The 23,906-nt window shown below is 46.4% G+C and overlaps 3 protein-coding genes across 8 annotated transcripts; 2 read left to right on the forward strand and 1 right to left on the reverse strand.

Annotated features, from left to right (window-relative positions):
• The first annotated feature begins 11,400 nt into the window (after window positions 1-11,400).
• Window positions 11,401-13,138, forward strand: LOC125534161 (cis-zeatin O-glucosyltransferase 2-like). The gene has a single exon (XM_048697446.1). The coding sequence runs from the start codon at window positions 11,503-11,505 to the stop codon at window positions 12,901-12,903; it is 1,401 nt and encodes a 466-aa protein (XP_048553403.1). The 5' UTR covers window positions 11,401-11,502; the 3' UTR covers window positions 12,904-13,138.
• Window positions 13,139-14,512: 1,374 nt separating this feature from the next.
• Window positions 14,513-19,043, forward strand: LOC125539793. Of its 3 annotated transcripts, XM_048703311.1 has the most exons (6): window positions 14,898-16,495; window positions 17,365-17,543; window positions 18,049-18,184; window positions 18,286-18,367; window positions 18,529-18,645; window positions 18,762-19,043. In XM_048703311.1, the coding sequence occupies exons 3-6, from the start codon at window positions 18,066-18,068 to the stop codon at window positions 18,810-18,812; spliced, it is 369 nt and encodes a 122-aa protein (XP_048559268.1). In that variant the 5' UTR covers window positions 14,898-16,495; window positions 17,365-17,543; window positions 18,049-18,065; the 3' UTR covers window positions 18,813-19,043. The 3 variants fall into 3 exon arrangements, with proteins under 3 accessions (XP_048559266.1, XP_048559268.1, XP_048559267.1); XM_048703309.1 differs by lacking the exons at window positions 14,898-16,495; window positions 17,365-17,543 and adding an exon at window positions 14,513-14,859; XM_048703310.1 differs by lacking the exon at window positions 17,365-17,543 and having other exon boundaries at window positions 14,899-16,495.
• Window positions 19,044-20,333: 1,290 nt separating this feature from the next.
• LOC125539795 (APO protein 4, mitochondrial) lies at window positions 20,334-23,395 on the reverse strand. Of its 4 annotated transcripts, XR_007297025.1 has the most exons (5): window positions 23,000-23,395; window positions 22,532-22,804; window positions 21,111-21,916; window positions 20,968-21,037; window positions 20,334-20,893 (listed from the first exon to the last, which is right to left on the reverse strand). XR_007297025.1 is itself a non-coding variant. In XM_048703312.1 (3 exons), the coding sequence occupies exons 2-3, from the start codon at window positions 22,786-22,788 to the stop codon at window positions 21,175-21,177; spliced, it is 999 nt and encodes a 332-aa protein (XP_048559269.1). In that variant the 5' UTR covers window positions 22,789-22,804; window positions 23,000-23,395; the 3' UTR covers window positions 20,334-21,174. The 4 variants fall into 4 exon arrangements, 1 of the variants encoding a protein (XP_048559269.1); XR_007297024.1 differs by having other exon boundaries at window positions 20,334-21,037; XR_007297023.1 differs by having other exon boundaries at window positions 20,968-21,916.
• Between the last annotated feature and the right edge of the window lie 511 nt (window positions 23,396-23,906).

Consider the following 23,906-nt stretch of genomic DNA (forward strand, 5'->3'; position numbering starts at 1 on the left):
ATTTCTATTTACCCTTCATAAGGACCCATTTCATCGAATCCGATCCGACTAACGTGGGAGAAACAGACACTCGCTAGCCACCTTATGCAACTAGTGCATGTCAGTCGGTGGAACCAGTCTCACGTAAGAGTACGTGTAAGGTCGGTCCGGGCCGCTTCATCCCACGATGCCGCCGAATCAAGATAAGACTAGTAACGGCAAGTAAATTGAAAAAATCGACGCCCACAACAACTTGTGTTCTACTCGTGCATAGAAACTATGCATAGACCTAGCTCATGATGCCACTGTTGGGGATCGTAGCAGAATTTAAAATTTTCTACGCATCACCAAGATCAATCTATGGAGTAATCTAGCAACGAGGGGAAGGAGAGTGCATCTACATACCCTTGTAGATCGCTAAGCGGAAGCGTTCAAGTGAACGGGGTTGATGGAGTCGTACTCGTCGTGATCCAAATCACCAATGATCCTAGTGCCGAACGGACGGCACCTCCGCGTTCAACACACATGCAGCCCGGTGACGTCTCCTACGCCTTGATCCAGCAAGGGGAGAAGGAGAGGATGGGGAAGACTCCATCCAGCAGCAACACGACGGTGTGGTGGTGGTGGAGGAGCGCGGGACTCCAGCAGGGCTTCGCCAAGCACTACGAGAGACGAGGAGGGAGAGGGGTAGGGCTGCGCCAACAGAGGAAGGACTTCATGTGTTGGGCTGCCCCTTTGCCTCCACTATATATAGGGGGAGAGGGAGGGCTGCGCCCCCACCTAGGGTTTCCACCCTAAGGGGTGGCGGCAGCCCCAATCCCCATCTGGGGTGGCGGCCAAGTGGGGGGGGAGAGGGAGGCGCACCAGGCATGGGCCTTAGGGCCCATCTGCCCTTAGGGTTTGCCCCCTTCTTCTCTCTAGGCGCATGGGCCTTGGTGGGGAGGCACCCCAGCCCACCTAGGGGCTGGTCCCTTCTCACACTTGGCCCATGTATGCCTCCGGGGCTGGTGGCCCCACCTAGTGGACCCCCGGACCCCTCCGGTGATCCCGGTACACTACCGGTGATGCCCGGAACACTTCCGGTGGCCAAAACCATACTTCCTATATATCAATCTTTACCTCCGGACCATTCCGGAACTCCTCGTGATGTCCGGGATCTCATCCGGGACTCCGAACAACATTTGGTAACCGCGTACATACTTTCCCTATAACCTTGAGCGTCATCGAACCTTAAGTGTGTAGACCCTACGGGCTCGGGAGTCATGCAGACATGGCCGAGACAACTCTCCGGTCAATAACCAACAGCGGGATCTGGATACCCATGTTGGCTCCCACATGCTCCACGATGATCTCATCGGATGAACCACGATGTCAAGGATTCAATCAATCCCGTATACAATTCCCTTTGTCTAGCGGTACGATACTTGCCCGAGATTCGATCGTTGGTATCCCGATACCTTGTTCAATCTCGTTACCGGCAAATCTCTTTACTCGTTCCGTAACACATCATCCCGTGATCAACTCCTTGATCACATTGTGCACATTATGATGATGTCCTACCGAGTGGGTCCAGAGATACCTCTTCGTTTACACGGAGTGACAAATCCCAGTCTCGATTTGTGCCAACCCAACAGACACTTTCGGAGATACCTGTAGTGTACCTTTATAGCCACCCAGTTACGTTGTGACGTTTGGCACACCCAAAGCACTCCTACGGTATCCGGGAGTTGCACAATCTCATGGTCTAAGGAAATGATACTTGACATTAGAAAAGCTTTAGCATACGAACTACACGATCTTTGTGCTAGGCTTAGGATTGGGTCTTGTCCATCACATCATTCTCCTAATGATGTGATCCCGTTATCAGCGACATCCAATGTCCATGGTCAGGAAACCGTAACCATCTATTGATCAACGAGCTAGTCAACTAGAGGCTTACTAGGGACATGTTGTTGTCTATGTATCCACACATGTATTTGAGTTTCCTATCAATACAATTCTAGCATGGATAATAAACGATTATCATGAACAAGGAAATATAATAATAACCAATTTATTATTGCCTCTAGGGCATATTTCCAACAGGAACGAGGTTCACCGCGTTGCCAGACTCCCTACCGAAATTCCCTTCCGATCTAGGGCAATCACAGTGCTCACGGGAAGCACCACTGCCACCTCTCCATCTCGATCTCTCTGCTACCACCGGCCTCTACTTCACCATGGCCGGCTCTGGATCGAGCTCATCCGCACCCAAGGAAGGTACGTTACCAGAAAGATCTAGCCTACACGATCCAAGTGGGTCTATCAGTACTCTCTCCGTTTCTAAATATAAGTCATTTTAGAGATTTAGAAACGGAGAGAGTACTATCTAGAAGTGTAGATTCATTCATTTTGCTTGGTATAGTCCGTATTGAAATCTTTAAAAAGACTTATATTTAGAAACGGAGGAAGTATTAGAACAACTCCAATAACCGCGCAACGCGCCGCGCGCTAAAAGTCAGAATACAGCGCCGGGTTAGCCAGCTTTTGCGCGCGGCAGTGCGCTGGCTCTAGCGGCCGCCACAAATTAAAGCGTGCCCGAGCCGCTCCAGCAGGCACGCTATATTTCATCTATTTTTTCCTACTATGATTCGATACATATTTGGTTCCCATAATTGATAGTTGATACGAAATGCGTAGATAGTTTTCTCCTACGATAGATAGTTCATAGTTCGTCACATAGCCTGCTTCTACGATACAGAATAAAATGAAAAACTAGTACTACTCGTTTGACTCGGACTCTGCCTCGGTGATGTCCTCGTCCGACTCGGACTCTGCCTCGGTGATGTCCTTGTCCGACGTCTGAGCGTAGGCATCAAGGAACCGCTCGTCGTCAGAGTCCCGGGAGGACGCATCTCCTAGCGCGATGTTGTATTTAGCGACCGCCTTCCGCGTTCGCTTGTCCTCGCGATAGGCGGCTCGCTCCTCCCTCCTCTTCGCCCTCTTCTCGGCGAAGAACTGTTCCTCGTTGATGATGTCTTGCAGGAAGCGATGGCTCCACAGCATCATGGCTTGCTCGTCCATCTCGGCTAGCCTGAGACGACGCTCCCGCCTCCGGTGCTTGCGACGATCCTCGTCGGAGAAGCCGCGGGAAAGGCGCCAACTCCTGTGCCCGCTCCCGCGTCGCCACATCGGCGAAGTTCATGTCCTGACGGGACCGCAGGAGACGCCACGCCGCAGCGTCTTACGCGTGGGCGCCCTCCTGGGCGGTGTCGAAGGTTCCGAGGTGGAGGCGCCTACCGTCGCCCAACCGAATCTCGGCGGAGTAGGTGCCGGACGGAGGCACGCGGACGCCAAGGTAGCCCGAAGCTCCCTGGCGGCGAGGCAGCATGGTAGCGCGGTGGTGGCGTGCCGGTGGCAGAGCACGGCAGAGGGCGATGGAGAGATGGAAAGAGCGGCAGAGGGCGCTGCAATTTATAGGCGCGCGAGCTGCCGGCTTTTCCCGCGCGCAATCGTTTTTCGCGCGCTAGTTTCCCGCCACCGCTGGAGCGTGCAAAAATATCCCATGCGCTAAAAAGCCAATTTACCGCGCGCGCGTCTTTTGGCATGACTGTTGAAGATACTCTTATGCTACTAAGAGGCGAGAGAGCAGTCAAACCAATGCTAATTAATCGATTCTCCAGTAGTTAGTTCTCTTTACCTTGTTGCCAAGGTCTCCCATTAGCTAATTAATCGTTTGGTCTTGCATATACTCACTCTGTTTCATAATATAATAACGCTTTTCAGGACAGCTTAAAAACTATTCTTATATTATGGATCGGAGGGTGTATATTTGTTTATTTGGCAATGGGCTCAGAAGGGCCCAAACGATTGGCAAATGATTTCATCGCTACCACTTTTTTTTTGAAACTATTTCATCGCTACCACTTTTCTCTTAAAGAAATTTCCATTGCCAAATTGTTACAGAAGAATGAACTGCTTCCTAGTACTCGTTATAGCAGTACAAAAAAAACTAATAAATCACCAGATCGAAACCAAGGAGAGCAGATCGAACGAACCGCCCGACGCCCCTGAGATTGACCGCTTGACCGCCTCGCTCATCGTCCATGTGCCGTCCCACCGTAGCAGGGTCGTCTTCCTCCGCCGGGACGGTGCCATAGCCCCGCAGGCGCGCCCGCCTGACCGGCAGCAGCGCCCAGCCCGCCGTCTATTACCCTCCGCGACGGCTCTACCTCGTCCTATATTTCAGCACTGTGGCTGGCTCGGGCCGTGGGGACGGGAGAAGGGGCGGCCGGCGGCTTGGGACATGGAGGAGGTCGAAGGAGAAGCGACGGAGCAGACCGGAGAGCCGGAGAGGGGAGGTGCCGGCACAGGTGGGTCCGGTAATTGCAGTAGGCCCTGCCATTAGAGTGATTTTTTTTAACACATCTTTTCTTTCCGGGGTTTTCAGCATGTCTATGTTTTTTGGACAGCGCTACACGTCAGCCTGCGGATAATATGAAAATATCTGTCGCCTCACTCATCCTTGGATGGACACGCCTATCGTCGTTCGATGTGCCCATGTGAACAACCAACCCTTTGCAACAAAAATGATGTTACAGTATTTTCTGCAACGTAGGTTTTGTTGTAAAGAAATTCCGCAACAAAGATCTTGTTGCAGAAATTTTCACAACAAACCTCTTATTACAGAATTTTTCCGCAACAAAGAATTTGTTGCAGAATAAATAAGGACTTTTTGCTAGGCTGAAACGGGGCCCTTTTGCAACAAGAGCCTTGTTGTAAAAAGCAAAACCGCCCTCCAACACCAAATCCCTTTCGTCCGCTTCACGGGCGTTGTTGCAAGAGCTTGAGATGGTGACGGCCATGGCCGGCGATGACCGAGGAGAGCGTTGGTGTTGGCCTGTGTCGGCAGTCATCTGCAGCGACGCTCCTTGCGACCTCGTACAACGCCCCTTGACAACGAGTTGGTTGTGTGGGAAGAGAGAGATTGAGAAAGGTAGAGGAAATGGACGGTTGGGAGAAGACGCCTTCATTCGCTCTATTAGATAAGGATGAGCAGTTGCATATGGAAAAGAGATTGAGGAAGAGAAACGTGGATGGTCCAGTAGGCCACGTGGCGAGCAACCAAAGCGGTGGACGTGAGCATGTAATTCGCCGGTTGATTCTCATCGTTTTCCATGTTTTTTTACATAAAATATTTTCCAAAAGGTTAATCAAGATTTGACAAATGTTAAATGTGTAAAGAATAATATTTTCTCATGTATACAAAAATATACAATATGGATGAAAAAAGTTGATCATGTATTAAAAAAATATCAACCAAGTATTTCCAAAATTTTAACCGACCATTTGAAAAAAATATGTATATACAAAATGTTTCTCATTTATACAAAAAAAATACCATGTATTTTTCATGTATTTAGAAAATGCTAAACGAGTATAAAAAAATGTTCCTGGTGTATACAGAAAATCTACAGTGTACATAAATAAAGGTAGACATCAAAGAACACATATTTTGAAAAGGTTAATTCTAAATTTTTTAAATATTAAAAATATACATAAAAATATTCCTGATGTATACAAAAAATGTATATTGTGTGCGGAAAATGTTTATTGCCATAAAATATGTTCACCGTTTACTTAAAAAATGTTGACCGTGTAGTCCAAAGTATTTCAAAACTTGTATTTAAGAAGAAGAAAAATGTACTCGTCTATTTGAGAAATGCTAAACGTGTGTCAACAAAAATGTTTCATGTGTACACTAAAAAATGTACATTATGCACCGGAAAATGTATACATGTGTTGAACAAAAAAGTAACCGACCAAAACTGACAAAGAAACAAAGAAACCAATGAAAGCCAAAAATGAAAAAATGCAAAAAAAACCAATACAAAAAATGGAAGCGGTGGAATTCAAAAAAGAAACAAAGAAAAAAGAGAAAGAAACAAGAAAACAAAGTATAAAAAAAGGAAAACCATAGAAAACCGGTGAAAAACAAAAGAAAACCAAAGTATAACAAAGAAAATACTGAAAAAATAAAAGAAAGAAAACAGGAGCCAACCAACTAAATGATCACGAGCGAATGAACACGACAAATGCATGCATATGCGTTGGTCCAATACTATAGCACGCAGAAGATTCCTTTAGGCGAGATCTCCTTTCAACTCGCTATAAGCGGGATATAGTTCTCGCGGTTTCGGCATTTAACATAAATGCTCACATTTATAATGAAATTTCAAAACAAATCAATATGCAATATAGATAAATCTGAGGGACAAGTGGTTTATTTTGCTGGATTAACTAGGACGAGTTCAACCACCCACAATAGAGTAAGAAATAACGTAATAACGATGCTAATGTTGTAAACAAATGCACATAAGTAATGGATCAATCAGTGGATAGTGGCCAAATGATTCTTTTATGGCAAACACACAATGAAAAAATTATGAAGAGGCTCGAATTCTAGCTTCACCCCAGGCCCGTAATCCATGGACCAACCAACCCTATTTCTAGCCATGCAAACTGGCTTAGATGATGAAATCATGTTCTCTTTGGAACGAGGTGGTACTTCTAATGAGATTTCCTATTTGACGCTTGGTGCTTCAAACAGCCGACGAAATGCACGGAGTGGAGCGAAGGGAGGTGACATGAGCCAACCCATTTATGCTTTTATACATATTTGCAGGTTTTGGGAACCCTATCGCAGGTTTTGGTTCGGCTTTTTCGTGTTTTTTCTTTACCTGGCTTTTTTAAAAGCTCCAAAAATTTGTAAACTCAATTTTTGTTTGGATTTTTTGAAATGTTAAAAAAATTCTTGAGTTTTTAAATAGAGTTCACAATTTTGAAAAAATGCTCCTTTTTAAAACTATTCAATTTAACAAACACATAATTTCAAAAAATGTGGTTGTTGAACATCTTGACTGGCGTACCTTGCTGATTTGGCGCAGTTGGCAAGACCACACAGATGTTGTGCATGGTACTATTGTTGCTCCGATAGCAATTGATTCCTGGATAGCTACTACAAGTTTATTTGTTCATGCGAGGAAATTCAGTCCGGTGGAAATAATCAAATGTAAAATGCTAAATGAAGAGTTTTGGTCAACTCCAACTATAAAAACTCGGAAGACGAAACCATCTTCCTGTCCAGCTGGCCCTCTCGGTGGTTGGGTCCTACTCGGCTAAGGAGAGGTGATGATTGTGAGGAGAGGTGATGGGAGCGTGATAGTTGTTGCATATTACCACTTGTTCTATTGTAACAATGCTCTTGAGGCTGAGGTGCATGCGCTTATGGAAGGGATCACACTGACTATCCAACACACTGACCTTTCGATTGTGGTACAATTGGATTCTTCGACAGCGTTGACTATCCTATCTTTTGAAGAAATCAGAAGCTTGCTGGTAGGTAGGGAGTTTGTTCCTGAGAAAAGTACTCAGGATCGGAATATAGCGGCAGATAGCCTAGCAAATCATGATAGAATTGATTGTAGCACTGCTTGTTGGCTACACATAGGTCCTCCATGTATTGATGATCTTTTGCTAGCTGGTTGTAACTCTGCATTGATGGAACAAAACTTCCTTTTACCTCGCAAAAAAAAAAGATCATGAGTCTTCTTTGTGTCGCGTGTCAAAAGCCCAAAAGCCATCAACGTCCACATCCTAGCCCAACTAGTGTGTCAAGTGTTCTTTTTTTGTTTTTGCGGGTAAGTGTTCCTTTGGAGTTAATTTTTTCAGATATATATGGCATGCTCCAATTTCTTTTGGAAGATATATAAGTGTTGTGTGAGTTCTCTTGATGGTATAGCCAGTTTACCTTAATTTACCAGTTTAAAATAATTTTGATGTTTCCTTGGAAATTTAATGTTTTTCAACAGCGTCATGGAGCGTCTATTTGACCAGAAAATTCTAGCCATGCCAAGGGCTGAGACAGTGAATAAAAAAAACATGTTCTATTTCCAATGAGGGGGGTTCTTCTAATGACATTTCCTATTTGACAATCGGTGCATCAAACTGCCGACGAAACACACTGAAGTCAAGCGAAGGGAGGTGAGATGAGCTGATCCGTTTAAGCTTTTATACATTGTACATATTTGCTAGCTTTGGGAACCCTTTGGCAGGTTTTGGTTTGTCTTTTTCGTGTTTTTTTCTTTACTGGAAATTTTTATTTATTTACTTTAAAAAAATCAAAATGTTTCAACTTCAAACAATGCTTGAAAATTCAATTTTTTACTCCCTCTGTTCCCAAATATAAGCCTTTTAAGCGATTCCACTATAGACTACATACGGAGCAAAATGAGTGAACTCGTAGTCTAAAAGGCGTCTATATCCATCCGAATGTAGTCTCTATAGTGGAATCTCTAAAAAGACTTATATTTATGAACGGGGGGAGTAGAATTTTTAATAATGCTTAAAATATTTGACTGTTAAAATAAAGTTCAAAATTTTGAAAAAAAATCCTTTCTTAAAACTATACAGTTGAAAAATTAGAGAATTTTGGAAAAGTTTGCATTATTTAAAAAATATAATTTGTTGCTTGGCACGTCTGGTGCCCCGTGCCCGTGTGTGGTTTGGTTGATGCGGATAGGGACCTGAGGAGGAGGAGGAGGAGCGGGGCTGCTGCTGCGCTGTGTAAATTAGGGGCGTTCATACTGCCAGCAGCGGCGTGCTGTTGCTGTTGCTGTTGATGGGGTGCTTTGTCACGGTGGGAAAGAAGAAAGAGGAGAGCCTGCCGCAAGCCTCTGGTGTGGTCCATGCATGGAGGTGGCGTGCCGACTCTGCGGCTCGTTCACTCCCTCACTCACCTGGTCAAATGCCAAACTGCCAAAACTGCCAGTACAGTACCTACGTTGAGGTACCGGCGATTCCGTCTTCTTTTCTTGCAACAAAACTCTATTTTTTTCCCCTTGTGCTGGCACTCATAGAGTTTTATTTGAAAACACAGGTCAATGTGCTCACATACACGCAAACGCACACCCCCCTATTCTTACGAGTAAAGAGTAGGCTATAGATTGTGAGTTAAGCCAAATCGCCGCATGCAACTCTCAGGTGACAAATACTCCCTCCGTTCCAAATTACTTGTCGCAGAAATGGATGTATCTAGAACTAAAATACATCTAGATACATTCATACCCGCGACAAGTAATTCGGAACGGATGGAGTACAACACTAGGTAAAGAATAATGAGTCTATGATAAATAATAAATAAATAAATAAGAAAAGCAATCACCCGTGATTTACAACTCAAATCCAGATGGACATGTTCCACATTAAATATCCTAAAAACTTAGTTATGTTTTCCCCGCAAAAAAAACTTAGTTATGCTTAGTTAATTTAAAAAAAAACTTATTTACAGAAAATAAAACCCTTTAAAGAAAAAGAAAAAAACTTACTTAGAATTTCAAAAAAACTTACGGAAAATAAAACCCTTTGGCAGGTTTTGGTTTGGTTTTTTCGTGTTTTTTCTTTACTGGATTTATTTATTTATTTATTTAAAAAATCAAAATGTTTCAACTTAAAAAATGCTTGAAAATTCAATTTTTTTAGAATTTTTAATAATGCTTAAAAATATTTGACTTTCAAAATAAAGTTCAAACTTTTGAAAAACTTTTCCTTTCTTAAATCTATAATAGTTGAAAATCATAGAATTTTGGAAAATTTTGCATTATTTTAAAAATATAATTTTTCTGAAAGAATGTTTGCATTCTAAAAAAAGTTTCAAATTTCTAAAAAACTTATGAAATTTCAAAACAGTGCAAAGTTCTAAGAATAATTGAATTTTTTTAAATTGTTCATGAAATTTTTATAAAATGCTTGAATTATCTGAAAACAAATTGTTCAGAAATGTTTAAAAAATGATCACGTTTTTTCATAAATGTTATTAATTGTTTAAAAAATCACTTAAAAATTGTTTTACCTTTTTATGTTATTTTTGGAAACCGGGCAAAAAACTAACTGAAAACCAAAAAAACACTATATTTCCCGCTTGCTACCATTTCGCGCCGATGGGTCAGCCCGGTCAGAGGGCGCTTGTGTGATTGAACAGCGAACTGACGTAGATAACGCCCTATATAGGAGCACCCACTTTTAAGGGCATCTCCAACCAAATCCATAAAGTTTAACTCGCCTAACACCTCCTCACTCTAACTCCCCGAATTTGAGGAGCTATAAAAAGTGTGTAGCCAAACGAACCCTCAAACTTAGCTCCCCAAACGAATTAGATCCCACATGGAAGTCTCTCTTTCTATTCTTGCTCTTCCTTCTTCCTCCTTCCTTCCAAAGTTCCAAGCAACCAAGGATGATTTCTAGGCGGTAGATAATGTGAGCTAACTAGGGCATATGGTAGATGGCATGCAAAAGCAATTTGATAGAGGCTCGTCGAGTTTTGATTTCATTGTTAACAGTTTAAAAACACTGCGTCTTTGCTAGGACTGCTTGGGCGAGGATCTGCGAGGCCTTGGGCAAACCGGATTGGACTCTCACTCAACAGGACAAGTTGGCGGAATGGGCTGTGGACAAGCAAGGATTGGAAGGCATGAGCACCAAAGATCTCCGTACTATTATTGTGCTAGTATGGTGGGAGTTGTGGAAGCTTAGGAATGGTATTATCTTTGATGGGGCGCGCCCTTGCTTAGAGTATCTACTTAGGAGAGTGAGGCAAGAGGGCCAACTGTGGGCTTCGGCCGGGCTAATGAAAGGGAATGTAACCCCCTTCTTTAGTAGGGTGAAGAGGTGGGGGACCAGTGAGAAGTAATTTGTACCAACAAACTGTGTAATGTGGTGGAGGCTTTCTTTACCTTTCTTCTTTAATATATGATATGCACACTCGTGCATATTCGAGAAAAAAAAGTTTAAAAACACTGCAGGTGTCCTTATTTAGGCCCTATTCGGCAACCCTTCCGGGAGCGGAGCGTGGTTCTACCCGCTCCCTAAATCGTAACTACAGGCCGCTCCGCTCCAAACGGGAGTTGCAAAGCGGAGGGATGCCGAACGCTCCCTTAGTCTCCAGAAACATGAGTCATGTGGAGGTGTACTGCGACAGTATGGACGAAAACGTTTTCCTTCCTCTTGAATTGATTGAAGGAAACCAGTGACGCAACAACTAGCTACTCCCTAACTGATAGGCCAAGTCCCCAACTCGTCTACTTGCATGATTTGTGTATAAATGCCACCCGGCGATTGCCATGACATGAGCCATGACGATGAGCATTTCGTGGAAGATGGACCTGGTAAGTGTATAAATCTGCGGATCATCTCCGGTCTTGAGAAACTGCTACCTCTGAATCAAAATATAAGACTTTTTTTAGATTAAACTAGTTTTAAGAGAACATTTTGTATTTTGATACCGAGGAGTACTAAATTACCGGAGATTTGGAGCGTCACCCGAGATTTGCTCTGAACCTGGATGTAATATAAGCATGGGCAGGAAGCTTCCGCTGTGACCTGCGTTGGCCTCTGGTTTGTTCACTGCCGCCTACATATAATAACGTGCCGTAGTGCCGTTCAGTCCCATCGGCCACTAAGCACATCAGTCAGCACCGCAGAACGGCGATGGGGACAGAGAAGCACGCAATGGGCTCTGTGGCCGTCGTGGCGGTGCCGTTCCCGGCGCAGGGCCACCTCAACCAGCTGCTGCACCTGTCGCTGCAGCTCGCGTCGCGAGGCCTGGACGTGCACTACGCCGCGCCCGCGCAGCACATCCGGCAGGCGCGCGCGCGCGTGCACGGCTGGGCCGACGAGGCGCTCCGGTCCGTCCAGTTCCACGACCTCGGCATCGCCGGCTACGTCTCCCCGCCTCCGGACCCCGCCGCCGACTCGCCCTTCCCCTCCCACCTCATTCCCATGTTCAACGCCTACATCGCCGGCGCGCGCGCTCCGCTCGCGGCCCTCCTCGACAAGCTCTCCGGCTCCTGCCGCCGTGTAGTCGTGGTGCACGACCGCATCAACGCCTTCGCCTCCGAGGAGGCGGCGCGGCTGCCCAACGGCGAGGCGTTCGGGCTGCACTGCCTGGCCTTGTCGATGCTTCTTGGAAGGATGGACGCCAGCCACCGGCTGCTGCGTGACAACGGCCTGGTCTTCACCCCCGTCGAGCACTGCGCGACCAAGGAGTTCCTCGAGTGCGCCAACCGGGCCAGGCCGTCGAAAGAGATCTCGCCTGGCGCCGGCATCCTGGCGAACACATGCCGCGCTCTCGAGGGTGATTTCATCGACGCTGTCGCTGGCCACCTGGCCGCCGACGGCAAGAAGCTCTTCGCCGTCGGGCCGTTAAACCCGCTGCTCCACGCCAGCACGTCGGGGCAGGGCAAGCAGCGGCACGAGTGCCTGAACTGGCTCGACAAGCAGCCCCCGGCGTCGGTGCTATACGTGTCCTTCGGCACCACGTCGTCTCTGCGCGACGAGCAAATCGAGGAGCTCGCAGCAGCGCTCCGCGGCAGCAGACAACGGTTCATCTGGGTGCTGCGCGACGCCGACCGCGGCGACATATTCGCGGAGGCCGGCGAGAGCCGCCACGAGAAGATGCTGCCAGAGTTCACCAAGGACACCCAAGGGACGGGGCTGGTGATCGCCGGGTGGGCGCCGCAGCTGGAGATCCTGGCGCACAGCGCCACGGCGGCGTTCATGAGTCACTGCGGCTGGAACTCGACCATGGAGAGCCTGAGCCATGGCCAGCCGATTCTCGCCTGGCCCATGCACTGCGACCAGCCGTGGGACGCGGAGCTTGTCTGCAACTACCTCAAGGCCGGCATCCTGGTGCGTCCATGGGAGAAGCACAGTGAGGTGATCACGGCGAAGGCCATCCAGGAAGTAATCGAGGAGGCCATGCTCTCTGACAAAGGAATGGCCGTGCGGCAAGGGGCGAGAGTGATCGGGGATGCCGTCCGCGCTTCCATGGAGGACGGCGGTTCGTCGCGCAAGGACCTAGATGATTTCACTGCTTACATCACAAGGTGATCGACAAAATGCCGTGATGCCGAGTACCATGTGGGACGAGCCCTTTGATGCCGATTCAGTTCAGCCAGTGTATTTTATTTTACTTTTTGCGGGGGAGCCAGTGTATTTAAAGCTAGATTTTTCACTGCAAAAACACTAGATTATGCATCCTTTGATAATTCATGTGTCAGACTTGGAGCTCAGAGATTTCAGTTTGTAAGGGACTATGTACACAGAGGACTTAAATTTTCTTTTATTTTCACCATAAGACGGTTTTTAAAATAAAATGTGTATAAGGGATGACCTACCCAAAAATAGGATGGTCAACAACTAAATGCAAATGCCATAAACTAGCTATTAGAGCATCTCGATTGTAAATAAATAAATAAATGGAGCAAAAGACACTCCCCAAACCTTCATATCTTCGGGCGCACTCTCCGCATACATTGCAGACAAAAAAACATGCCTTGTATGTCCAGACAGTTCGGACTTCCCGGAACCCGTCTTCGTATGTAAAAGAAAGACGGGGTTGTTTGTATATGTCCATTGTGTCAGCTCTGGCCCATCATGTATCACTTTATCTCTATTATTTTTTCTCCCACGCCCTCCCTCTCTACCCAATCATATGCATGTGGCTGAACAATTTAAAATGAGGCACAAATCATTGCCATACACTGACAAGTCCACAGACATATGAGGGATAAAATTTGACACTTGCCCTTTTTTAGGCTCAACCCATCATTGTCAGACATGTCTGTGGACATATGAGAGTTGGAATTTAACATTTGCCCTTGGAGATGCTCTTATGGCATCACATGAGCACAAGACACTCATTCTGCCATCGATGTCCATCAATGCCATAGCACGAAAACGGTTGTTCCTATCGGCTCCCATGTTTCTCGCGTTTGGGCGGCTCGGGAGGCGACCAGATCAAGCCACCACAACACTTGATCTCCCCTTTCTCTTCCTCGCTGTCGTCGAACGATGCCATCGGGCAAAGGACGTGCTGCCAACGGTGTCGGCGGATATCTTCTCACGATGGAGGGGCACTAGTGGGCGCGAGGCGTGGGTAGTTCATGTGTGTTGGCAGTGCATGTAGCAGGAGGCGACGTGATGGGGCGTCTTTGGAGGCTCGGCGAGAGGCATGTGCCGGCGTCAATGGTAGTTGAAGAGGTCGAGGATTTTGGGCCTGACCCGTCCAGATTCTATGCGTCCAACACCGGTGCGGCTGCGACATGATCTGCGATGTCGGTGCTGGTCTATGTGTGCTACATCTTCGATCTACTTGTGGTTGTTCCTGCCTTCATGGCCCTGATGGTGGTAGGAGCCAGACTCATTCTCAAGAGGGAGTAGGGACTGTCCACAAATGTCGTGCTTAGAATGTGGTGGGAGCCAACGACGACGACACATGCGAGCGCGTGTGGTTGAGAAGATCAATATCATCGTAGCAAGCATGAACACCCATTGGAACGCCATATCCAACAAATTCATCCTCATCTCCAGTGGCAAATCTCCTAGGCAGGCTTAAACAGGCTTGAGCCTGCCCTCCATCGATGCAAAATATTTTTTAAGTACTAGTTTGAAACCTGAAAGCCCAGCCCAGCCAGTCCATACCCCTTTCCAGCCCAGAGAGAACTTGCGCACGAGCAGCTCGCTCCATCGTCTCGTGCAGTCGCTCCGTTCCCTTGCGCGCAGACACTGAACCCACTCGAGACCAGACACCCTAGCTGCCGCCGGCCGCCGGATCTCTTCTTCGCGGCGCCACCGGCCCGCCAGATCTCTCCTTCACGCCGCCACCAACGACGGCCGACCTCCCCAAAGCGACGCCCAGCTCTCCCCTAATCTGGTGCTCGTCCCCTCCCCCAAACGGCGGCAGACTGCATCTCCATCTGACCCGTCCCCAACCCAGCGCGGCCGGGGATTAGGGGCGAGGGGGTAGCCGGTTGCTGGGTCTGCCGCTGCTCCAGATTCCTGAAGGTTGTATTCTGTAGTTAACTAGTTATATAGTATGTATTCTGTAGCTACTAGCTAGTAGTCTGCCTGTTTATATGCTTTGCTATTTGGCTACTAATTCATGGTATAACGGAATAATGGTAGCTAGCTGTTAACGGTTGTTTGTTGATTCAATTGTTCAAGTACTAGAGAAGAGAACCAATATAGCTAGCTGTTTATTTAAGATTAATCCAGTATTAATTGCCATTCTTGTTTGTAGAAATGAAGAGAAAGAGAACTTTGCACAATTGTAGAAATGATGTCATTTTGATAGAAATGTCTAACGTTTGATATTTTTCAAATAATTCCAAAAAATTATAGTAAATACTATGTGTGCCTAGTAGTATTATGGACAATTTTGAGCTAATATGGGCTACAAGATTTTGAGACATTGGCTATTTTGCTGAACAGAAGCAAATTTTGGTTCAAAATTTAACATTTCCAAAAATTCTGAAACAATTCTAGTAAATAATACATGTTCCCAGTAGTATTCTGGCAAATTTTAACCTTCTTTGGACAAAATAATTGTGAGCCAGTGGCTTTTTTTTCACACTGTTAATTTTGAGCTCGCCCTCGATTTTCTTCCAAGATTCGCCACTGCTCATCTCGATCCTCCATCTACCACCTTGATAGCAAAGGGAACTGAGAGGACATGTCGGGTAGATCCAAGTGCCTCCCGAGGTCATTGTTTTGCCAAGAGCCCAATCCACCATGACACCACAAGCGACCGACCTCCGCCATGGATGGAAGCAACAGTAGGAGACTGACCACTAGGCGGCTCGCCCACTCCAGTGACGTGCACTCTAACAAAAAAGGAAACCCCAAGGCCTTTACATCCCTATATCTACCATATTCACGACCAACCGAGCTCCCCTCTCATCCCACTTCGGACAACAAAGTTGTCGAAGGAGGAGACGCTCAAGGGAAAGGGGTCGAGTAGAGAGAAAGAGGAGAATGAGAGGCCCCTCAAATCAATCTTTCATACCATCTTCTTCTAGTGATCCACCTTTTTACTTTGCTCAATCGCCCCTCTCTCGCGGGCTAGAGCCGCAGTCATGCCACCTTGTATTGATACAATGGCAGTCACTACCATTCCTCTAGTCACGAGCATGAGTCTCTCTCCTTTTTTTTCTTGAGCAACTGCATGAGTCTCTCTCCTACGTTATATCCAACTCTGCGGAGCTACAGGGAGCCAGGGTGGACTGCGGCCCACCCTGGGATTTCGTTCCGGCCTATTTACTTATCATATATCTATAGAGAGATGGCCCATAGAAGGAAAAAAATTGGCCCAACAACACTCTGCGGTTTGACCCAAAACAACCCACGCCAGACCCAGACACCACGCACAGCCGTCCTCCCCGGCCCGACGCCCAGCCGCCGGCCGCCCCATCCCCGCCTCTCCCTGCGTCGCCGTCCTCCCCGGTCGCCGGCCGCCGAACCGCCTAGGAGGCTCCTCCGCACCTGCCTCTCGGTCGCGCCCTCGGCGCCAGCTGCGCCACTGCCCCCGGCGGCGACCCTGCTACCCAAGTGCCCTGCCCCAGCCGCCTGGCACCCCTGCAAGCCGGCGGCAATCGCCCACCGCCCAGTCTGCACTGTGCCACTAGGCTCGGCCTGATTTGAGGTACCATTTCCCAAGTCCCCAATTTTTGATTTAGGGTTTGCTTCATTGCTGGCTATTTGTTGTGTTGTGCACTGTCCAGTAAAATACATGAAAATGAACCGGTCAATTTGACGCATCATTTCTGTTCAGTTGTGTCATTGTGATTGATAGAAAGTAAACTCTTATTGCATAATTATTAAAGAATGAAGAGGACAGGTGATATTGCAAAAAAAAACACATGCATATTTTTTTAGGGTAAAAATCACAAGCATGCTATGAAGATAGGGAAACGATATACTCGATGTGGTCAAAAAAAAATTTGGTGGACCACCCTGATGTCAAATGCTAGCTCCGCCACTGACTCCAACCCTTCCGTTGTAAATTTGACATATAGACTTGATCGGTGTCGCCACTGGATTTGTTCATGACCGCCTTCACAATTGTGTGCCCTTTGCATTCTAACCACCCCTTCCCCTTAATGTTTACGATCGGCCAGAGCCCATAGGTTTCAAGTGAATTGCGAAAAGAAACAGTCACATGTCATCTAGATAGTACCCCCTCTGTAAACTAATATAAGACCGGTAATATTACCCAGCTGACATTCGCTGGGAGAAGGGTGGCAAGCGAACGTGATTTGACGACAATTTTAGGCGTGAAGAAAAAACAAACGACGGTAGTTTTTAAACGAAAAATGCCTTCCCTGAAGAAACTGACATGGCATTCGGAAGAAACTGACATGGCATTCTGAAGAAACTGCCACTCCCTCAAAACTAAAAATGCCACCTAAAATGTTCGCATGTGTCATCCTTGCTGGCAAACGTTCGCCAGTTATGAGCGTCCAAGAGGATAGGTGTCTGCAATATTGCGAGCCCTAACCTTCACAGGGCCAGCCGCCAGGTGCGCAAGGCGGCGACCTCGGACCTCCTGACCTCGCGGCAGCTCGCGCCAGGTGCTGGTCTCCGACGGCTGGCAACACCGCAGTGCTGCAGGATTCCAGGGTGAAAGCAGCAAGCGTTCCCTCCTCTTCGGCGTCTTCATCCCTGCCACTCTGCTCGTCCGCGATTACAAGGTGCGCCCCCTCCCGCCGGAAAAATCCCCCTAATCTGCGCTGGAGACGGCGGAGATCTGAATGGTTGTCGCCCGCGTGGCTCCGGGTCCTGACTTTGTTCTACTTTTCCCTGATTGTTTGCTGGATCTGATTTGTATATCGAGTGGTGTTTCTGTCCTGTGAAAGGACAGTCAACCAACCTTAGCTGTTAGGCATTCCCTTTTGTTAAATTACATGGTCTCCAGGTATTGTTTTCCCTCGTGGATGCTCAAAAATCTGAACTTGCATTGTCCTTGCTCGTTTACCATGTCAAGCCTATGAGAACGCAATATGTTTTTGCCTTCTGTAATTAGCTTCCATGGCAGCTGGTTATGTTAACTATGTAAGAGGCATCAGCAATCAGCAAGTAATTTGTAGTATGCAGAAACACTCTCAGGTAGTGAATTTTGCTTGCTGATGGCTGCATTGTGCTGACTGCTTAGAACTGTGTTTGTCCCCAACTGATTTGTCATTTTTCTAACACCAGGGTCAAGCTGCTGTGAGATGGATATTTTGTACCTATGCAAGGATGTCTTAAAGATTCAGAAGTTTAGGCGACTGGCGTCTTATGCTGGATTCTATTCGTTCACTACCCTCGTTACCTATGCTTACACAAGCAATACGTACGTCGCTGCTGAATTGCCCTTCTTTACAGACCTGCAGTGTCTTGCCACTTCTTATTCTTACCTGCCAACATTCTTCTCTCCTGCCCAACTTATTGCAGGACAAGGGCTGGCATTTCGAGGGCTGATCAGTATTATGCCGCCTACCCTTCTGGTACCGACCTGCTGACTGATACTGCAAAGGTATGAAAACCGAAAAGACCATTTGTGGTTAATCATGTCAATTTTTTGTTAAATCTGAGCAGTAAGCAGCAAATGTAACAAAGTTGTTGTTTTGTTTACTAATTTAATCGAGTTGACTTGCTTAAGGGAAGCGGTACCTGATTTCTGTTGTCTGTTTGCAGCTTTACAAGGCTGCGTTGGGTAATTGTTTCGAAATAGACGACTGGGGTCCAATAGAATTCTCCATCATGGCAAAGCATTTTGACCGGCAAGGCAAACCACCATATGCTTACCATGCTGTAAGTTTCTTAATACTCGCAGATACAAATTTGAAAACAGTTCTGCTCCTTGTTCTGGGGTTTTCTCCCTGTGTGCTTTGCAAGTCTTACATCAATTGTTTACCGTGTGTTTTCAGCAATACATGTCACACCTTCTATCCCATGGCCAGCTCGATGGAAGTGGTTAACTGCAGGGATGTGTTTTGTTAGATTCTCTTGAGTCTTCATTGTAGTCCTTCAGTTATTTGTAAGAAAGAGATGGCTCACTGAAATGTTGAATTGTTCTGGCCTGTGACGATGGATGGTCAAAATCGTAGACGCTGAGCTGTTGCAATATCATTGGTAGTCAAAACTGTGCGGAATTTCCCCATGAATAATATTGGTTGCACCTAGTTGAAGCAAGCATTGGTGATCTCTTACCCCCCCTTTTTGTTATTGCTGAAGGTAACTCTTTTGTGTGACAGTGTTCATAGCAGAATTAGTTTGCGTTCTCTTGCTCGATCTGCCGTTTCACCAGCAAAGACCAGTGACCTTAATCCTGCACCTGGAGTTGTAGGTGCATGAATGGCAGATGCTGGTTGGCTCCTGAACTAAGGTTTTCAATGCCGTTTCAGGAGTTCCTCAAGAGTTTCTGCTCAGGCACTTGTACATTACTATATTCTCTATAACATTATCAAGAGTCACTTTATTGAACACAATATTTCCAGTAGACTTTAAATACCTTCTTAATGCTGGTATTAATCTATGTAGAGCTATACTTTCAAACAGCAGTGTGAACTGCGCTAGTTATAAAATCAACTAGGACTGTTTTTGCAAGTGGGTGTTGCGCGGCAACCTTTGTCTTGTAAGGAGGAGCCCATAGGCAGGGTTGATGATTGTTCTATGTTCCGCGAGCAGTACGAACTCTGAAGGAGGAGCCTGTGGTTTTTGCTTTGTTTTCCAACGAAGGCTAGATATATCTGTAAAAAAGAGTGTGATTTCTTCTTAACAAAAGGCATAGCACAGAAGTGTTATTTTGCCAAACTTTTGCCTATAAGGCGAGGCAGACGCCGTGTCACAAGGAACGCATATATCTTGCAATTTACTTAGCACAATGAAAGCAACACATTAGACACAAAAAGTCAACGGTAAAAGATAAGGTTAAAAAAGACTTCACAGCAAAAAACATCTATCAAACAGCTTGGTCGTATCACCCCTTTCAAAACCTCCTCAGAACAAAAGTAACCCAGAAACACCATCTAAAAAATATCATATCTGGTCTTTGGCTTAAAGTATGTCTAGAACATATGCCTCATTGCCACTCTGCTCTTCTGGGTTATAGTATCAAACCGCTGACTACTCCCTCCGTTCCTAAATATAAGCCTTTTTAGAGATTCCAATATGAACTACATACTGAGCAAAATGAGTGAATCTACACTCTAAAATACGTCTATATACATCCGTATGTAGTTCATATTTGAAATCTCTAAAAGGGCTTATATTTAGAAATGGAGGGAGTACATAGACCCAACCTGAAAAACTTCTTATTTGATACTGGCAACAGATAAATTGCACTTCTCTGATCCAAACAGATGATAAAACATACATTGCAGAAACATGCTTCCAGAATGACAGACGACAAATGAAAAACATGTTTACATACTTGTTACATACAGTACAAATTAGTGAAGATGCCCTAACAAAGTCCACTCAGTACAAATTAGTGAAGATTGAGACTCAAAAACGTCTTAAATTTTGATACAGAGGGAGTACTTGTCAGCAGATACAGATATATTACAATAACAAAAAAAACCATGTGGAAAGCATATACACACTCAGCTTTAATGTACATGAAATTCATTTATACCCAGCTTATCAGCCAATGTGGCTGGAATAATCAGTACACAAAAAGGGGGCCGAGTTATGTTGTGTGTACAGATCACACTTCAAAAAGGGGTGCTTATGAAAGCAGTACAAAAGTTATTTGTGATGTTCACACACAGTACCAACTTGCAGCAAGTGAGCTCCCTCTACATAGCTTGCTTATAACAAAATTGCCCATAGGGCTATCAGAAAAGAGTAATGGTATGACATCAAGGTAATGTGAACAAACTGTCCAGTAATCCCCTTGGAAAAAGAACTCCCGCAAAAAAATAATGACAACACTTGATGTTACAGTAGCAAGGCAGAGCTACCATCCCTCGATTTTCAATGAGCCGGCACAAACTAAGGGCCCCAAAATATTCCATTCTGGACTTCTGGATAATTTACAGTGCAGTTAAGTCTCCCACTGAAAGAAATTGCTTCATATCATCAGAGGAAATTCAGCTAATTGGTAAACATGAACTGTGTTTTCCTTCTCACCTACTGTCCTCACTAACACAGATAACCTTCAAAATGGATTGCTACCTGCCTCATTTGATTCACATGAATTCTGCAAAAGTACAATTTTTAGTAACCCTAGATTCGCTCCACATCCAAAAGGGCCTCTTGTGGTCTCTTGTTACCTGATATGTACAGCTACCGTATAACATCGTCATCATGCACAGACCTAGCTAAGCAATGAACTTCTTATGTGGCCTGGTCTCTTTGAACAGGTGGTGCTAAGCCATGCTCCTTCATCATGCAATTATATTTTGGTGATGCTCTTGCACCTACTTGCACACAAAGCTCCACAACAGCAGGAGCATGACCATAATAATCTCGCCCACTGTCCACCAGAATTGGTGGGTCATGAGGCCGTTGATGCCACACAATCTTTTGAGGAACCAGGTCATCCACTCCAGCCTTCTTCCACTTGTGTTTTCCCCGCCAGCCCTCAAACTTAAATACTCCACACATCCTGGCCTTATGCCCTGATATCCCAACATGCACTTCAGAGCAATTCTCGCACACTTTGGATGGGTAGACCAATAGGAGTTTTGTCACACCTAATCTGAGCCTTTCCCATGCTTCCAGTGTTCTTTGACCTACCAATCTAAGTTCAGAAGATAGCAAAGGGGCAGGATTTTGGTTGTTAGCTTCAGCTGCCGTACATAGCTCATCACGTCTGTATAGGAGTCCTTCAGGTAGCTCTGCACCTGCCTGATGACATAGCTCGAGTACAGCCGGGACACGAGTGAAGTCGAACCTCTGGTCATGCCTTATCTCATCCTGAAACATGTTTTCCTGATGGAAGGCCTCAACAGGGACAAGGATGTTATTCAAGCCGCCCGGGCCCCATTGGTGAGGTCGATCCTTGATCATACGTTTGAAACCATGACATGTTTTCATCTGATGTGCCATTGCTCCAACATGAATTGCAGGACAAAACCTACAGGATGAGTCAAAACATAAATCACTAATTTAAATGACAGCACATAAAACATCTGAATGAATAATGCAGAAAGGTCCACTCTGATCAACAAATGAGAACAAATGTGAAAATCAAAGAGGACTGCTTGAGTAACTGGAATTCACTCAGACTAAAAGGCAAACTTGGCAACAACAATACTAGTTTAGGAACACTAATCTTCTACGTATGTCTGTTTAATTATCTGTCCATTTATTCAGACTTCTTAGCAATACCTTTGCTGATGATCTGCCAAAATAAGGATCTTTCAGCAACAAACAAGAAGACGAAGTTTATTATTGTATTGTATATTTGTATCCTCCTATGATCAAGTGGAAAACAATTATAATTTCATATTTCTTGCTTACTTGCATGAATGTATACGGAAACAATAACACTAGCCTATGAACACCAATCTTCTAGTACTTATTTTTGTTGAATTGTTTTGCCATTTCTTCAGACTTCTTGCAATACCTAAACTGGATAATGATGCAAAACAAGGAACTTTCAGCAACAAACGAGAAGACCAAGTTTATTGTATTGTATCCTCCTATGATAAGACAAAAAACTTAATAATCTCATACTTCTTGCCCTTACTTGCATGAATGTACAGGGACAGCTCTGAGAAGTATTGAGACGCCTTCCGTGAGAATTTCTCTGGCCCTGACCACCTCCTGGGCTACCGGGATCATTCGCTTGATAGGATAATCCTTTGTACGGTTCTTGATCCTCTTTAGAATCATGGGCCGCAGCTGCTTCCAGTCCACCCTTGAGGAGTACATCCTCAGATTCACGATCGAGCCGCACAGCTCTGAGAAAATGCGACTGCCCGCCATCCGCCCCATAAACGCCATTGCAGCGCACAGAGCCCTACAGATTCACAATTGTTTTTCATAAGGACAGGAAACAAGCATTCATGGTATATTGTTAGCAGGAGATGTGACGAACAACAACGGGACATGTATATTTCCTCTAAATTTTGTTGCTTTCTCCACCTGAGTGTTGCGTCGATGCTTCTCCAGAAGATAAGAAGGGGAACGAGGGAAGGGGGTGACGGATGATTACCCTGCCCGCAGTCCGCCGGTCTCCTTGAGCTCGGTGGCAGCGTGGCAGCCAATGGAGGGGAGCGGCCGCAGGGGATAGGATGGGGAGCCGCCCGCAATAGAGCGGAGACGCGCAGGGTCTCCTTCCCCTCGGTGGCGGCGCCGCACCCGTCGATCTGACAGGCCCCGCCGCTCGCCTCGGGTCCGGGGAAGCGCCGGGCGCCGTCGAGCAGCCGAGGAAGGCGCCGGCGCTGGGCGGCGAGAGGTGGAGCGAGCTTTGAGGGAGGCGGCGGCGCGCAGCCTGTGAGCGAGACGAGACGCTACGGCCGGCACGGACGGCGGCGCGGCCGGGCGGGCGGGGGAGGACGGAAGAAATGCGACGGTGTGCCCGATCGATCGATTCGCCTCCGGCTGCCAGGCTTTGGGCTCAGCCGAACGAATTAGGGATCGGCAGTGGAGTTAACCTGGGCCCAGCCCAATAACGGTAAGGACGTTTCGGTGACATCTAAGCCCAGCGAACTTTTTTTTTGTGTGGGAAATTCAGAGTAAGCCCAACTCATCCTCAACGAGAAATTAGATCTTAAACCACACTTTACGGAAATCCAGTGATCATTGCGCCATATGACGGGTACACCAAGCCGACGACCATAGAGCTTTTCACGTTCGAGATCTCGGCTCGTATCATTGACCTGCCGATTGCTTACCATGGCAAGGTGAAAGCCTTAGGGCATCTCCAGCCGTTCGGCCCCCCAGGGCGCCTAAATAGAGCAGCTTGGTGGCGTACCGACGCTAGTTCGGCTCCTGGGGCGACCTAGCTCCCAGTCACGCTCCCAAGCGCCGGCCCCAGGATGCGGGAAATTTAAACTTGGTCGTTCCCGCTCTCAAAAGACGCCATAAATTCGGCGATCGGACGTAGCCTGGCGTTACAA

The sequence above is a fragment of the Triticum urartu genome, chromosome 2, assembly GCF_003073215.2.
Source record: "Triticum urartu cultivar G1812 chromosome 2, Tu2.1, whole genome shotgun sequence".
Lineage (NCBI taxonomy): Eukaryota > Viridiplantae > Streptophyta > Magnoliopsida > Poales > Poaceae > Triticum > Triticum urartu.